General features: G+C 36.6%; 2 protein-coding genes across 4 annotated transcripts; both read right to left on the bottom strand.

Annotated features, from left to right (window-relative positions):
- Positions 1 to 613: 613 nt before the first annotated feature.
- LOC138880386 (uncharacterized) lies at positions 614 to 4,499 on the bottom strand. Of its 3 annotated transcripts, none has more exons than XM_070160443.1 (7): positions 4,402 to 4,499; positions 2,456 to 3,250; positions 2,187 to 2,372; positions 1,722 to 2,107; positions 1,044 to 1,607; positions 906 to 959; positions 614 to 837 (listed from the first exon to the last, which is right to left on the bottom strand). In XM_070160443.1, the coding sequence occupies exons 4-7, from the start codon at positions 1,779 to 1,781 to the stop codon at positions 673 to 675; spliced, it is 843 nt and encodes a 280-aa protein (XP_070016544.1). In that variant the 5' UTR covers positions 1,782 to 2,107; positions 2,187 to 2,372; positions 2,456 to 3,250; positions 4,402 to 4,499; the 3' UTR covers positions 614 to 672. The 3 variants fall into 3 exon arrangements, with proteins under 3 accessions (XP_070016544.1, XP_070016545.1, XP_070016546.1); XM_070160444.1 differs by having other exon boundaries at positions 1,779 to 2,107; positions 4,402 to 4,498; XM_070160445.1 differs by having other exon boundaries at positions 1,733 to 2,107; positions 4,402 to 4,497.
- Positions 4,500 to 5,356: 857 nt separating this feature from the next.
- On the bottom strand, positions 5,357 to 7,670 carry LOC104246643 (homeobox-leucine zipper protein HAT5-like). Its single transcript, XM_009802505.2, has 3 exons — positions 7,130 to 7,670; positions 6,241 to 6,629; positions 5,357 to 6,125 (listed from the first exon to the last, which is right to left on the bottom strand). Exons 1-3 carry the CDS (start codon positions 7,251 to 7,253, stop codon positions 5,772 to 5,774), a joined length of 867 nt encoding a protein of 288 aa, XP_009800807.1. The 5' UTR covers positions 7,254 to 7,670; the 3' UTR covers positions 5,357 to 5,771.
- Between the last annotated feature and the right edge of the window lie 5,210 nt (positions 7,671 to 12,880).

Raw genomic sequence — 12,880 nt, 5'->3', positions numbered from 1 at the left:
ACGCTGCTATTGGTGCTGTATGAACACGTTGTACCAGCAACCCGACGAACCTACTTGTGAATTTGATGAATGGGCTGAGGAACCATGTTATCAGGAAAGCTACAGGGATAGATTACATGAATTTCATAATATGTGGTTATACCAGCATAGAATACAAAAGGAGGGAGATAGAATTATTACAGAAATGAGGGAGAAACTGAAGGAGGTGGAAGATAAAAAATGGAGAGCAGAATGGAATTGTGAAGCACACAAGGAACGCAACGAAAAATATAAACGGGAACTTGCGGAGGTGAAGGCGAGAGTGAAAGAGTTAGAAGAAGAAAAAGAACAAATGGAAGAACGATTTAAGTGGTTGGAGCGAAGAATAAATGACAACTGAGGATGGAGCATTGGCGTGTATGTGTTTAGTGTCATTTTCATATGTCATGTATTTTTATTATGTTGGCCTGTTATGTTTGTGTTTGTGTTGTAGTAATGTTTTCCTTGTTTGTTGTACTAAATTTTATTTTAATTTAAGTGGAAGTTAAGTTTAAGTTATTGTGTTACTATACCAAATACTATAAAACGAAATGAGAACTAAAAAAAAGTAACTGTCATATTCGATTAAATATTGTTGTTAATGTATACAAAAATATTATTTACACCAAAAAAACATAAAAATGGAAGACCGAATCAATGTGTCCCGCATCCGGTGTGTCTCAAAGTAGCCGTTGGCCTGAGGCGCATCCCCTGCCGCCCGGGTACGCTATCAGGATCATCATCATCAAGTTGTCTCCTTATGGCCGGATGCGGCACAGGATGACATGTATCGGTGGTGCTGTCAGGTCCAGTAGAAGGCTACATAATAATATCAAACTTAGTATAGAAAACTACATAACAATTCACAAAAATTTATATTGTCTTACCATAATCGTGTCTGGATCCTGAATGTAGTCATCTGTCGCAGCATCGCATGAAGCCTAAAAAAGTAAATTAATAAAGTTAAAGAAAATAAATAAGTTATAGTAAAAACAATAATAAAATTAATACTAATAAACTCATACCTGCGCATGTGATGAGCTGCCATAACTCAGTCGGTGCCCACTATCAAAATCTCGGATCGGTCGAGACTCATCAGTGGTAGACGGGCCAGGGAAATATCTACCCAACTCCACTCCTTGAAAATCCGAGCCCGTGATCAAGAATTGACCCGATGGGGTCACCTGCGACGTCCCTGGAGTGTCATAAATGCCAAGGCTGTAAGACGGCATGTCGGTCTCATGCATGCCACCTCCCATATCAGCAGCAACATCATCAGCAGAAGCCTCAAAGCCCCCTTGCTGGGGACCTCCTCTCCGCCCACGACCACGTCGTCCAGCACCAGCAGGTCGTCGTGAAGCAGCAGCAGCTCGTCGGCTACCACCTCGTGGCATACCACGGCCTCGCTGGTACGTGGCTGGGTCAACATAATCTGGCTGGTATGCCAAACGCTGATCCGATCGGCCTCGCTGTAGTGTCTGGGCAGCCACATCCATTAAGCGACGACTATAGTCCTGCATGATCACAGGATCGTGGACATAACTCTGCATCTGCTGCCCCATACGATATACGGTATGCAATCCAATCGCCTGCACAAAAGTTTTTAATATAAACTACGTATTTGACTTGAAATTACTATTAATGTAATTGATAATAACAGAAAACATAGCAAAGCCTCATGTCTCCCGGCGTGTGAGACGTACCGACCATCTACCTGATGAACTGGGTTCCCGATAAAAAGTCAGGAAACAGTGCGGTACCATGCCATATAAACTTCGATAGGAAAGTGTTGCGGAGCTGGGGTCAAGTCCCCTCGGCTGTCCCAAATACCCAACTGCGCTGTCAGCCAATCAATAAATGTGTCGTCCACCCTCATCCGATCATCCCTCTCATAATGTAAAGGATCCCATGCAGGCCGAGTCAGTATAGGCTGCGGAAATCCAAACTGACGAAATACTCGCTCTGAGGCATGATGCTCAACAATATCGAGGCACGTGAGAGGGACGGAAGCCCTCCAAATATGGCGGTCGTGCGTGCAATACGCTGGCAGGGTACCTATCAGCTCTTCGCTATACGGCGTCCAGATGAACTATCAAATAATAACACAAACCGTTAATATGCGCAACACCTAGTTAAACAATAATTGGTAAGTTTAGTTAGATATTCACCTGTGCGTCCTCCAGAAAATCCAACACATCCCTACAGAAGGGGAGATTATGATAGCCATGATACTCTCGTGCAAGTCTACGACGCAATACCCACCTACAAGCTAGAGGGAGATCCGGAATATGTACATTAGTCGGTAGCTGTGGTAGAGGTGGCCGAAGCTGCAGAAATCGCTCCCACACCCAAACCTAACATACAAAGTTGACGTAAAGATTAACTATAACTAGGTAGAATTGTAACTAAACGACATATTATTTGAATAAGTTGTCACCTGCAGAAGTGGCAGAAAGCCATAAACGTCTCTCTGTGTGCCCATGGATGCCCGACACATCTGCCTGTACAGAAATGATAGGACAACACCACCCCAGCTGTAGCTGACTGTATCATCGAAGTCCGCAATATGATGCAAAAAACGGAGGCTCACTAGGTTTCCCGAAGTGTTCGGGAACAAGACCCCCCCCAAATAGAAGGAGCAACAATAGCCTCGTATATTGCTCCACATCCACCTCCGCTGAGTCGTCGGTGATAGTATCGTGGATCTGCACCAAGTGGTCTCTAATGGGGACCAACTGTATACGACTGCTCCCAATTGCTACATCTGGGTCCTCGGACTTGAATCCCGTGAGCCTGTGCAGCATATCCATATATGAAGCCCGATTAAAATATCTCATATTCCCAGGCAGTAAAACTGGCAAGCCATCAGTGGACAGGCCATATAAAATCTCGACGTCCTGGAGTGTGATGGTGGCTTCGCCGATGGGCAGATGAAAAGTGTGCGTCTCCGGTCGCCACCGCTCAATCAACGCCGTGATCAAAGCATAGTCGAACTGTATCCGGCCAATGCTAATGATCCTATATAATCTCATCTCCTCCAGGTGATGGACCACACGGGGATGTAGAATGCGGGGAGGAGTCAAAAACTCCCACAATAAATCCACTCTCCTACCCCGAAAAGTCTGCGTAAGCAACTCTCCCCCCCATATATGCTCGGATCTATGCTGGGGCTGCAAGGGTAGTAGCTCCGACGTCCGAGGGCCGGGATATATAGGTGCATCCATGTCGTCAACTGCAAATTCATAATTTTTAATAACTATCATTAATAATTATGTATTTTTTTATAATTTAAATTCATATTTTTTAACAACTTAATTGTAAAAATTATATATATACTTATGGGTTTCGTGCTAAATTTTCTGAGGCCCAGTGGTACCAAACTATCATTAATAATTTTATGTTTTTTAATAATTTTTATTCATATTTTTTAATAACTTAATTGTAAAAATTATATATATATATATATATATATATATATATATATATATATATATAAATTTTTTATAATTATGGGTTTCGTGCTAGATTTTCTGAAGCCCAGTGGTACCAAACTATCATTAATAATTTTATGTTTTTTTAATAATTTTTATTCATATTTTTTAATAACTTAATTGTAAAAATTATATATATATATATATATATATATATATATATATATATATATAATTTTTATAATTATGGGTTTCGTGCTAGATTTTCTGAAGCCCAGTGGTACCAAACTATCATTAATAATTTTATGTTTTTTTAATAATTTTTATTCATATTTATTTAATAACTTAATTGTAAAAATTATATATATATATATATAATTTTTATAATTATGGGTTTCGTGCTAGATTTTCTGAGGCCCAGTAGTACCAAACTATCATTAATAATTTTATGTTTTTTTATAATTTTTATTCATATTTTTTAATAAATTAATTGTAAGAATTATATATATATATATATATATATATATATATATATATATATATATATATATATATATATATATATATATATATATATGAATTTTTTATAATTATGGATTTCGTGCTAGAATATAAGATAATTAAACAATTACTACACAATACTACGCTACAAGGCTCTAAATTTTACTACGCTAAAAGGGTCTACGTTTTACTACACTAAAAAGGTCTACATTTTACTACGCTAAAAAATAATCTAAACTAAACGGCATAAAAATACATAAATATACATGAGGATATTAACAAACACATTTTTTAGACTAATTTACATATTTTTATACAACACTAAAATTAAATCCGGATAAAATTTAACATGCTAGTTTCGGAAAAAATAAACACAAACCGAAATAGAACACATACAAATCAAGTAATATGCATTGTTATAAAAGTTTCAACTTAAAATAAATCGAAATACCTCGATTTAGAATTTTCGAAATATAAATAGATCGAATTTTTGACTCCGAAAGAGTGAATCCACAATAACACGAAGCTCTACTCGACAGTGAGACCACCAATATTCAACTTTTATGTGTCGGGGGGACCCAAATTTTTTTTTTTAAGGGGGGGGGGGGGGGGGACCAGAAGGGAGTAAGAAATGAGGGAGATGAAACGAAGAAGAAGAAGAAGACGGGAGGATTTGTATTAAGGGGTATAGCGCCACTATTAATGGCGCTATGTGTGATGATAATAAGGGGTATAGCGCCACTATTAATGGCGCTATGTAAGGTGTGTCAGCTTTACTATGTATAGCGCCACAAATAGTGACGCTATACAGTAACGGTGCAGTTAACGTTACTGTATAGCGCCACTATTTGTGGCGTTATATATAGTTTGATAACTTTTTTTTTAACACTTATTTGCGTATTTTGAATCAAAAAACCACATTTTGGTTCCGGATTCACCTCCTTCATGTAATGTTGATACGCAGAATTGAAAGCAATGGCAGACCCAGAATCCTAAATTTGCTTTGATTTCCACAGAATATTCTTGGAACTATTAAATGTTAAATACTGGTTGTTTCCCTTTTACAAGGCATTCCACTAAATCAACTTGTTTCTTTAAGAGGACAAGCAAAGAGTGATTTTACTTTTGCATGTAAATCGTGAATGTGTGATTTTGTCATTCAATCCACCAACGACTTCTATACTTTAGGAAGACTAGGACTTCCACTCGTACAATAAAGTGCAGTAAAAGTTTAACCCATTTATGGCATAGAGTCTTTTGAGAATAGAAGATGAAGATCAGAAAACTTGAGTAATTAATTTGAATGTTGTTTCTTAGAGTTATTTTTATTAAACTAACAAAATCGCATATCGAAAAATTAACCTTCAAGAAGGGGCGGGGGAGGGTTAAGTTATACTAATAGTCTATGAAGGAAAAAGCTGACTATCTATTGGAACATCATAGAATTTAACAAACAATAGCCTTTTGGTAACATCATCTCCATTTTACATGTTTATGGATTTATTCATAGTATACATCAGAATACTACTTCCAATTAATAGCTGAGACTCAGAAATCCATCTCCTAGTTGACAAAAGTTAAAACTTCACGAGAGGTACAATGAACAAGATAAAGCACAATACCCAAAAGTTCCCAACTAAGTGACCCATACCTTGGAACTTTTTTCCGTCAAAATGTCAGCCTATGCCCTGTCTCCAACTAGATGGAGATAGTGGAAAGTAGCAGGTATTCAGAGTCGCGAGGTGCATATAAGCCGCTGGCCCGGACACCACCATAATCAAACAAAGGACATGTAACTATATTTTACGTAAACTCAAGAACTTAAAATGACCAGAAACCAAAGCCCTGATCTTCACCTGGATATCCAAAGCAGCTCAAGTTTGAGGATGTCATGGGATAATGATCATGTACAACCAGATTCTTGCTCAAGTTTTCTTCTTCATCTTGAGATAAATCTGACTGGTCTAAGATAGAGGATTGCACCAGGCTTTCTGAATCAAAGGCGTCACTTTTAACAGAATTCAAGTCTTCGTGCTGCTTAAGGGTAATAGCCGACACTTTCTGATCAATCATGTTTTCTTTTGGCGATGCATCGGAAAGTTCCTTTATATCAGAAGTAGCCAGTTCCCCCTTTTCTTTCTCCTTGAGTAGCAGCTTATCAGTGAACTGGATAACCTGCGCAAAGATTGAATTCTCACATAAACATTGTCCACTAGCTCAAAAATGAAACTTTACTATGACACAAAATCAAAAGGAGCTTGTGATTTCAGTATGTTATAAAGGTCATTACCTGAGCTCTTAGATCATCCTTCTCTTTGAGAAGATTGATGTAGTCTGCTTTCAGATTGTCATATTTATTTCTCAGCGCCTCGTAATCATTCTCGAGCTGTTTTGTCCTCCATCGTGCACGACGATTCTGAAACCATATCGCTATTTGGCGAGGTTGCAAACCGAGCTCTTTAGCAAGCTGGTCTTTTCTCTCTGGTTCTAGTTTGTTCTCCACCTCAAAACTCTTCTCAAGAAACTGTAATTGGTCAGCTGTAAGTCGCCTCTTTTGCTCTGGTTGATGTAAATATTCCTCCAACTCATCTGTTTCATTCTCTTCGACTGACTGAAAGAATGACCTAGCTGATTTGTTCCCTCCGTTTACACCACGAAAGCTGACCATGGAACCGGAGGCTGAAAGATAAAGTGACAAGAGAACAATTAGCAGAATTTCAATCGACAAAATTCAATTCCAAATCCAAATTCCTTTTCATTTCAATCATTCACTGCACTAAATAAAAGTTCAATCATTTCCATCATTCACAATCTACGTATATACAAGTTCAATTTCATCATTCACATCAATTATCAAATAAAAGATAACCTACCGAATGATCCAATTCTATATAACACACCGAAAAAAATCCCAAACTGATTTAAAGAATCAAGATCTGATCAGATTTATATCAAAGTTTAAATATACCACATACAAAGATAGCATTATTCAACATATAACACAACGGCAGGCCCAAGCATACTATCACATCTACAGCTTATGAATAAACCTCAACTTCAATAACAATTACTGTATATTAAAAAATCAGCTTTTCCCTTTGTAACTTTTGAAAACGCTAATTACAGAACAAAATATAATAAGGGTCAACGCAGAGAAACAAAAGAGGAGAATTATGTACCAAGGAAAGAAGCAGGAGAACCAACAGCCTCTTTTGTAGCAAATGAAGACATAAGCCCCTGGTTCTGAAGCAGAATACCATTAAAACCAGCAGCATCGCCGTAGAACAATTCTGGACCAGCCATAGCTGCAGAATCTATGTATTAAAGAACCTGATCAAGAAACCGCCATAGAGAGATCAAGAACCGAAGATCGGCATGATCTTGTGTATCTTTTTTCTTTGTTAAAGACTACTTTTGTAGTAGTATGTATATGGAAACACTTGTGATTTAGAGCTTGTGGCGAAAGAAGCTGGTGATAATAATTTCAGTGATGTGGGAAGTGTGAGAGCACCTGCTTCTGATCACCACCACCATCATCGACCCTGAATATGAATATAGACTATACACAGAGACTCTAGATTGAGTCTTGAGTTTTGACAAGATATTAGGAAGAGCGAAGGAGTTGGAGCGGAGAAGAAATGTGAAGATGGTTGTTTGGATGACAAGAGAGAGGAATGTGTAGGGCACTAAGTTTAGTGATTAATTTAACTTGGGAAAGTGGAAGGTTTCTTTGATTAAGGGAACTTATAACATGGTGGACAAAGCCAAATAAATAGTAATTCCTCTATTTCAAATTAAATGAAATATTTTTTATTAGCTTGTTCAAAAAAGAATAATATACATTTAAATTTTTTATTTTACCTATTCTATCATAATAAAAATTTTTATAACTACACAAATATTTTGGCCCCATAAAACTTTTACCCTTTAAATTTTTAAAATCAAAAGTTTTAAATATCTTTTTTTTTAAACTCCGCGTGCCGAATCAAACTACCTCATTTAAATTAAAACGGATGGAGCAGTAGTTGAGCTCCTAAATGAAGATTCTTAGATCTACTTAGTGGGAACATCTGTGTTTATTTACCATGATGGCCCTTGAAATATAGTAATCATTTTTATTATTTATCAATTTATGAAAAGGAAAAAGGAAATGAAATTGAAGAGAAGAAAATAAATATAATAGGATTATGAAATTCAGAATGCCTATATGACAAGTAAAAGCAGTAGGTTCTCAATTTTATAGCAACGTGAAACTATGTTCGCATACCCAATAATCTTTTTCTCTCAAACTAAGAACCCGTTTGGACATAAGAATTTTTTCTCTTTTTTTTTTTTCGAATTATTTTTTTACTTTTTTCTGAAATCAGTGTTTGGCCATAAAAATTTTCAACTTTCACTTGAAAATGAATTTTGGATTTTTTTGAAAATTTGAAAAACTCCAAAAAATTATTTTTTAAAATTTTCATTCATATCACTCACAAAAATTGAAAAACAACCCAAAATTATATTCATGTCTAAACACAACTCTAATTTTCAAATACTATTTTCACTTGAAAAATAATTTCACTTTTTTTTTTTTTTTGAAATTTTACAATTCTTATGTCCAAACGCCCACTAAGTTCTATGTGGCTCCAACACCACGATCCACCGGTCTACCCCTCGATCGAACTAAGTGTCACGTGGTCCATTACCATGATTCATGGGTCAAATTATGAGATTTACCGTGTGCCGCCTATATCGTTGGAGCATTTAGAACAACTGAAGCACACAACTAACTTTTTTGTGTGTGCGCATCTCCAAGTTCGTCGGGGCAAGCAAATCAAGCCATGTATCATCAATCTGAACTATCATACCAATTGTTGAGCTCAATTAGCCTTGTTTGTGCCTGTATTGTAGAAAATCAATACTACACTTGGAATTAATTATGTGGCTGATGCCACGCCCCTTTTTTCCTCGCGAAGTCCAGGTTTCGATATTTTTAGAAAAACTCCTTTTCTTTTGGGATTGGGTAAGAGATTTGAAGAGTCGCTACCTAACGGATTAGGGTGCATTAGGGCACCTAAAGCAAATAACTCATGGAACCAGTTTACATCACCAGAGATCGGGTAAGAGATCGAAATTACCTTGAGGGGAAGGTGTTAGGCACCTCTCGAGATCCACAATGGTGGGTCCCGACCAAACTCAATTAAGCGAATTATTCTTATGGAAAACAATTTAGACAAATTACGTTAAAGGGGTCCTAGGTTTTTTAGCCTATAAGATCATTTCCATGCAATACTTGGTAACTTTCCCCAAATTGGGGTGTTACGTATAGCATTAACGCACAGGTCATTATCTCTTTTACTACCACATTACTATTTTTCAGTTGTTACCTAAGCGTTCCAGCAGCTTCTAATGCGTACCTTATGCGTGCACTACTCGTCCCTTACCTATAGTCCTGGAGGTGTTTAGGACCTCTACTTTGGATAGTTCTAGACTCACTTATGTTGCTTAAAAATGAGAAAGCTAAGCAACAAACAAAAATTCAAATAGGACTGTCACATAAGAAGCAAATAAAGGCTCATGTTAACCTACACAAGTAAACAGCAAATGCATGCAATTCAAACAGAGAATTTTATCAATTTAAAACCCTATAGGCAGGATATCTAGATGAGCATAAACAGAATATACATCACAACTTTATTAAAGCCAACAACATTACCTATCAGTTTGCCTACTGAATTTTGTTAATATTCTGAATCTGGACATGTTCCAAGCAGCAAAAAATCACAGTTTTAGACCTAGAATTCTTAATTACCCTACAGGCTTGCCTAAGTGAGGACCAGAGCAGAATCATATAGGCATGGTATCTAAAACTGATAATTAACGACTACAGTTTATAAACCAGTTACTGATTTTAACAAATAGGTTTTTATCTCTTTAGATCTTATAGACATGCTTTCTAATTTACAGAATCAGTTAGCTCCTATAAACATGATTTCTAGGTGTTGGGACTAATTTATTTATTTCCTATAGACATGATATCTGAATTGCATAAACTGATTTTATATCCTACAGACATGATATCTAAAATACAGAAAACTGATTTTAAATTCTTTATAGGCATGATATCTAAATTGCAGAAACGAATTTTTATATATCTCCTATAAGCATAGAATCTATGTGGGCAGATACATTAAGAAATTGCCAAGCAAGTTCAGTAGTTTACACAAAGAAGATCCTATATACGTGATCTTCTAATGCACATTGAGAATGAGAATATGCGTAGAACATTAATTCTTGATGCAGAAATGACAAACAAACTATAAGCAGGATGTCTAGTATTCCAGAGTATGAGAATTCTGGATTACAAGTGGTGAGACAAGATCCTATAGGCAGGATTTCTAGGCGAGCAGTAACATTCACACAATAACCTATAGGCAAGATTTCTGCCTGAACCTGGCAAAGATATATAAAAATCCCTCCCCAGCTTTTGCTAATAACCCCATATCAGTTTTTATAAGAATTATTACATTATTACAGACCAATATGAATGAATTACACAAAGCTATTCATTACACTATAGGGAGCCTTCGCAAGCCCAATATCAACCTGGAAACCAGGCCTTCAAGCTAAGCAAGTCTGAAGCATACAAGCAGTCCATCCGCGATACACAAAACTGGGCTTCTTGTGCGTCAAAGTTCTAAGGGCCTCAGGGACCCTGGGCAATGTTCACACCAGAACCTTTCTCAAAGAAACAGTTTGTAAGAGATTGGAAGACCAGCCCCAATGTGTCAGAGTTCGGAGGAGTCTCAAGGACCCTAGGAAGTTCTCACACTGGAGTTGGTATGAACCTAGGCAACTAAGAGTAGAAGTTATGAAAATAGTATATATAAGGGGTAGGGGATAGTTTTAGAAAAATATTTTTTCAGGAGCAAACAGAAATAGAATTCTACCTAGACAAGCAGAATCTAGACAGATTGGTATAAATACGGTGTCAATTAAACCAATCACAAAAGAGCAGGGGCACTTGAATTACAAACAGAACTGACCATACATATTTGCAGTACCTAAACATGTTATGAACAGAGGCATACAACTGAATAAACAAGGTTTCACATGACTGAAGTTGACTTGGTTTATTAATTATCACTTGGTGGAATTGTATAAACATGTATTGAATAGAAAAACATGTTGAAGTTAAAATAACTAACCAAAACAAACACATAGAGCAGGATGATAGGAATTTAAGCATACTAGTCTAGAAAGAAGTACACAGGAATCATGGATCAGACAGAAACATGCTAAGGTAAACTAACCATACCAGCACATAGAACAGGATAGGTTAACATGAATTAAGGCATGCTTAGTTAAGAGAGAAATAAACAAGAAACAGAAACATGCTGAGGTCTGTAATGGACTGACTACATAAACATAGAATATAACAAGATAATTAGGAATTAAGACATACCAGTTAGTGAAGAAAGTAAATAGGAAGGTGAAGGCAGGTGGAATCCATGAGTCTAGCCTTGTCTTTCAGCCGGCTAGACAATGCAGAAAATCAGAGTGATAGAAAGAACTCAAGTTGTGTGAGTGTAAGTGTGTAAGTGTAGGTGTGTCTTGTGTGCCTCAGCGTGTGCTCGTAAGCGTAAGAGTGTCTTATGTGTCTCAGCATATGCTCGTAAACGTAGGTGTATCTTTTAAAATCAGAATGGTGAAAGGATTATATAGCATACAATAGAGTAAACAAGTAAGGTAGGGAAATCAAGGGCACACAAATAAGATATGCAAAATCAATTAACCAGTTAATTAGGGCTAAACATCAATCAATTAAGAGGACAAAATCCTGAAAATGTCACTTAAATTAAGGAGAATCTCATACGAAATCAATTAGCGGACAAAATTGAGGTTTTAATAAGGAAATCAATAAGTCCAGAGGCCATTTATAGGTCGGTCAAAATAATCAAAACCCAGAAATAAGGCTAGTAATATAATTAAAGAAAGTAGCACCAATTATGAATCACATATATGGAAAGAATAAGTAAGAATCTTTCGAAGAGATATCAGTTTTGAAAAAGAGTATAATTTCAAACCTTATTTAAGCAAGTAAACCAATTAATCAGTTTATTTGATAGAGCCAAAATAAACGAGCAAATATTATAGCAAGCAGTAGAATAATTAGAAACCCTAGGTCATAAAGACATAGGGATGAAAATCAGTCGAAAAATAAAGGAAGAAAATCAGAGTTAAACAATTAAACATTTAAACATTTAAAACATTTTGCAGAAACTTAAAAAGATAAAACCCTAGCTTTTACGGAAAAACGAAAATCGATCAACAATAATAAGAAAAATAGCAGAATCTTAAAGGAAAAGTAACAAACAAACTCAAACCGCTTCAAATCTAAGGAGATCTGAACGATTTAGCCAGAAATAATTAGGTTATGTAAAAAAATAAATAGAGGTTAAAAAATCTGGTTTCAACCAGAGATTTGAAGCCATAAACACGAAGATATCAGTACTCACAAACATAGAAATGAACATAGACTGATTCATCGAGAAACTGAGGGATTTGAACCAAGTCTGTGTCGAATCTCTTTGAGATTCCATCAAATAACATGGAAGTCGAACAACCAGTAGAGATAGGAGGCCGGATATATAAGGCCTAGAATCGAAGAAGAAATCTATGGATCGAAGGGATTCTGGTGACGACGAGCTAGGGTTAGGAGGAGGGTAAGAGATAAGAGAGGAGGAGAGGGTTTTAGGGGCAGCGGATTTGGTAAAATAATTAGGGTTTGCGGGTTGTTGGTTAACTAAAAATGGTAAGAATATCCTGGACCGTTGATCTTTTAAGATCAACGGCCAGGATCGAATTTAGGGGTTGGGCGGGTTATAAAAATTGGGTTATGGGTTAATGGGTTAATTTAATGGGCTGGGGTGGTAATTTGGGCC

The sequence above is a fragment of the Nicotiana sylvestris genome, chromosome 10 (assembly GCF_000393655.2).
Source record: "Nicotiana sylvestris chromosome 10, ASM39365v2, whole genome shotgun sequence".
Classification (NCBI taxonomy): domain Eukaryota; kingdom Viridiplantae; phylum Streptophyta; class Magnoliopsida; order Solanales; family Solanaceae; genus Nicotiana; species Nicotiana sylvestris.
The sequence above is the reverse complement of the archived record's forward strand: the minus strand, read 5'-3'. Positions and strand labels throughout refer to the sequence as shown.